This window comes from Danaus plexippus, chromosome Z, assembly GCF_018135715.1.
Source record: "Danaus plexippus chromosome Z, MEX_DaPlex, whole genome shotgun sequence".
In the NCBI taxonomy this organism is placed as follows: Eukaryota; Metazoa; Arthropoda; class Insecta; order Lepidoptera; family Nymphalidae; genus Danaus; species Danaus plexippus.
The window spans coordinates 5606463-5610951 of record NC_083559.1 but is presented as its reverse complement, the minus strand read 5'-3'; the positions used below and the strand labels follow the sequence as shown (position 1 = coordinate 5610951).

At 33.3% G+C, this 4489-nt stretch overlaps 1 protein-coding gene across 1 annotated transcript; it reads left to right on the top strand.

Moving 5' to 3' along the window:
* The first annotated feature begins 967 nt into the window (after positions 1 to 967).
* LOC116777575 (mucin-5AC-like) lies at positions 968 to 3551 on the top strand. The gene is made up of 6 exons (XM_032671199.2): positions 968 to 1272; positions 1352 to 1491; positions 2000 to 2060; positions 2558 to 2599; positions 2666 to 3064; positions 3158 to 3551. The coding sequence occupies exons 1-6, from the start codon at positions 1128 to 1130 to the stop codon at positions 3454 to 3456; spliced, it is 1086 nt and encodes a 361-aa protein (XP_032527090.2). The 5' UTR covers positions 968 to 1127; the 3' UTR covers positions 3457 to 3551.
* Positions 3552 to 4489: the final 938 nt, after the last annotated feature.

The window sequence follows — 4489 nt, the reverse complement described above, 5'->3', positions numbered from 1 at the left end:
AAATTGGAACTCATTTTGTATGTAATTTTCATGTTCTTAATATTATCTAAATATCTGTTTTTCGTGTCCATGATAATAAATCAGATGTTATTTATATAAAACAACTGTACAGCAAGGTCAAAATTTCAAACTGCAGAATACAGAGCGCTATAAGTTTTTATCCATAAACTTAAAATATTATACGTGAAAACCATGATTGGTAACTGAAGATGCCCCATATTCCTTTTGAAGATGCAAATTTGTACTAAGGATACTACGTTTATCTAAAGTAGTAGAAAAGCTAAATGGCAATAAAAATCTAGCGAATGCTGCAACAAGAGAGTGCATCCGTTAATGACACAAAGCTATTTAAATTTTACAGTACTATTCTTGCAGTATGTTATTTGATCATCTTTTATTAGGATATTTTAAATATGAAAATTTATTGAAATGTGACGTACTCCTCAAAATTAATGCTGGAAGTTAATTTTTAGTTCCAATGGCTCTGTCGGTCCTATTCAGAAGACACGTTTATTCAAGGTGTAAAAGCTCTCAGTAAAGACCTACACTACTGCCTACATTATTGTCAGGACTAGTGACCAGGAAAAACAGTGGATAATTTTCATATAAATGTATGTATATAAAGATTTAGATAGACATTCAAAGAAGATGACAAGTCTAGTAACTATTATAAAAGAATAGATCAATTTGTAAGAGTGTTTTATAACTATCATAAAGTAAATTTCTGGATAGAAAATTTTGCTAATCATCTAATACAAATCTTTTATAAGTCCGTTTTATAGATCCATATTTTTTTACGAATAAAAATGAAAGTTCCTTTATTAAATGTCATGTTAGCGTTTCATTGATAATATGAACTAACGGCACACTTAACTTACCTATGAAAAATACGAAAGAAAATTTTATATATTTCCTATAAAAGTATACGATTTTCCTTATCACATAACCAATAAAAACTATAGTTTGCTTTTACATGTTTCTTTTTATTACAATCGACTGGATAAGTGTTATATTTGCTGAATATTAATTTTTTAAATGTGGAGATTATAATATGTTACATTTTACACACGCGCTACATACTTGCTACTTTCAAAAAGTAATTGAAAATGAGAACGTTGTAAAACCAAATGGAAATTAAGGCTGTGCAATTTTTAGTTTCCTTACTTGCTGTTACGTATCATGACTTGGAAACACCCAAATCTGTAAATGCTAAGGAATCAGATGAGACAGCTTTACGTGAAGCACTACTATTGGTTGAACTTTTAAAGTCAGGTATTGTTTAGCATCGTGTAATAACTATATTTGTTACTTACATAATTAAATTGTTAATCGTTTATTCTGGAAAAAAAAGAATATTCTAAAATACTACGAGAAAGAAACCAACCTGAAATAGATGTCGATGGAAAGAATCTTGAAACGTGTGCAACAAGATTTATGACAAATACCGCCACGGAGGCAGTGTCTCCACTGACAGAAAACGCAGGACGTAAAGTAACTTTAATTTAATACTTGATACATTGTTTGTAATAAGACTATTTCAATATTTGTTTATTGGTAAGTGTGTATCATTAAGGTTTGATTAGAGTTTTTGTTATTTTTTTTTACAACAACTTGTTACAATCTTTAAAATAAAAATATATAAATTCAGATATTTTATTGCATTCTATAGTTTTGATGGTGAATGGTAGGTGTCGATCAATAATTCCTAGTTGATTTCAAAATAGATTTTAAGATGAATAAAAGGAAAATCGCAGAGTTAAATCTTAAATAAGTTACAATAACAATATCCAAATACGTTTATTAAAAAAACAGACCACCATTAGTGTCTATAATAAATGGAAGGCGGATATTGTCATGAATATTTTATAATTTAAAATGAAGTCGTTACATTACTGATTGTTATAATAAACTAAGGTCTCAAAAAACGAAGACCACGAGTTATATATACTAATATAGTTCTGTAAAATTAACATTTATATTTCTTCTTTATGTTTTTTAGGTAGAATTTTCCAGCCCAAAACCTTTCAGTGCCTACGGATTTTTGCAATCTCATCCTAATTGTAAGCATCTAGTACATTTAAAACTATACGTATTTTGTAATTTAGTTATTTATAGAGTTCAGTAAATATTAATGAAGTTTGATTTATTATTAAAAATTGCTTACAAGCATTCTTTTTAAAGCAGAGGAATATTTTAAAAATACCGTACATGTTTACTTTTGTCTAGGTTGTCTTTAATAAATTATGTGAAAAAAATTATAAAATAACTATAGCTGTCATTATAAGTTCTTGTTTATTTTACTTTAACATAAATAAAGTGAAAAACAGCGGTAATATATTTTGCGGTATTTATACGCTTAAATTAATATAGATTATTTTATAAGAACTTATTTTAAAATGCTTCAATCAATAATAAAGTTCACACCAAAGAAAATCCATTAATCGAGATCAGCGTAGCTAGATTGCCTGGGTGTGATATTATATTTTATTATACGTCATAATATTATTTATAGCCAAAGTAAGCTAATTATTATTTAATCACTGTTAATTATTCGCAGACATTCAAAGGAGAAGATTCAATGGCTATCGAGACTATTACGGTATATTAACTTGTTTCAAACATAAAGTCTGTAGAAGCTTTTTGGCATAATTTTAATGAATTGCAGGAAATTATAACCCACCTCAAATGTGGCGCAGGATGGATTACGAAAACGTTTTTGGACCGCAACCAAACGCAACTACTTCTACCTCACAAGCCACCGAAAAAACTACAGTCTCACAAGCTGAGTCTTCAACCGTCTCCAGTTCCACAAAACCTGATATTTCTATTAACGTGACAACACCATTACCAAGCTCTATATCCACCAGTACCAAGGAACTTGATTCGCAGTCTCTATCCACCTCAAAACCCCCCACCTCGGCAAAACAGAATACTGTGTCATCCCCAACACCCCCAACGACTCCATCTTCAGCGGCGCCTACCACCCACAAAACCATTTTACTGACATCTAGAACTAACAATAAGTTGAAAAGTACAAAGGCACTCACGATATATAAAAAAAAAGGTGACTCCTATTATCTATTATCAATCAAACTATCTTTTATTTTTATTTTGCAAACATACAAGGTAAAATAATTATTATGACAAAAAATTTTAGATACTAAAGCGTCAGAACCAAAGAAACTACACTTAAATTTAGAAGTGATAACAAGCCCAGTTCCTATAACCGATCCTGAACAAGCACAAGTAGTATCAGAACTTGAACAAGAACTTGAATCTGAGATAGCATATTCCTCTAGTTCATTATCACCATCGTCTCGGTGGCATATAACATGGCGGCCCACCACCAGAATACATTTAGCCGGCAGCACTCGATATCCTATACCACTACCTGTAAATCACGCCTTCTGTTTTACCAACCCTGAAAGCCCTTTGTGTCGCACGTTTATCAAATAAAATAAAATAAAAAAAAACATATATGGAAGTATTAAATTAAATAAATATTTACAATCATTAAACGTATTACAATCAGTAGTTTGCGTGTTATATGTGCCAATTTCATTCTAATTAAAACAAAAAAAATCTCAAAAACATTAAGAATTTATATTATATTCTTTTAAAGTAAACAAAATAAAGAGGAAACGAAAATGAATACCATAGCAAAACCATAACTTTTATTTTAAATTGCTATTCTCGCAACTTTTTAAACTGAATTACTTATTGGACTTATTTCCTTTGTGCGATGTGTTAGGTAATATGGGGTTTTCCAATAGGGACGCTTGAACTTTGACAGCTGATTGCGGCCATGTTGTTTGAGTGACAGCTGTCAAATGCAGTGTGTTATATTCATTCCGTCCTCCCAAATCACCATGGCAGGTTACAGTGTCGAGCAGCACGTGCAAATCATAAAATTGTTTTATGAAAATGGGTCTTCAGTTCGAGCAACGTTCCGCGCACTTCGCCCGTTTTACGGTCGCGATGATCGTCATGCCGAGTCGACTATCCGTCGATTGGTGGACAAATTCGAGTCAACCGGGTCAGTTAACAATCAGCCGGTTCCCGTGCGTCAACGTAACGCGAGATCTGCCGAGAATATCGCCGCTGTGCGCGACAGTGTCCTCGAAAACCCGCGGCAGTCAATTCCGCGTCGCGCACAGGAACTCGGCCTTTCGCAGACGACAACTTGGCGAATTTTGCGTTGTGACTTGAGCCTGCACCCGTACAAGATCCAGCTGACCCAAGAGCTCAAGGTTAATGACCATAGACAGCGCCGTGTGTTCGCTGACTGGGCATTAGAGCAGTTGGAAGTTGACGCCGATTTTGGCAAAAAAATCATCTTCAGCGACGAGGCGCATTTTTGGATGAATGGCTATGTCAACAAGCAAAATTGCCGTATTTGGGACGAGACCAATCCACACGAGGTTCACCAAGTGGCAATGCACCCGCAGAAAGTGACTGTTTGGTGCGGATTTTGGGCCGGAGGCGTGAT

Bases quoted from the DNA above. Each gene is read 5' to 3' on its own strand.
- LOC116777575 (XM_032671199.2), top strand. From the start codon at position 1,128: ATGGAAATTAAGGCTGTGCAATTTTTAGTTTCCTTACTTGCTGTTACG. The intron at 2,061-2,557 runs GTAAGCATCTAG...AATTATTCGCAG, and splicing joins TTTGCAATCTCATCCTAATT to ACATTCAAAGGAGAAGATTC. The intron at 3,065-3,157 runs GTGACTCCTATT...AAAAAATTTTAG, and splicing joins CACGATATATAAAAAAAAAG to ATACTAAAGCGTCAGAACCA.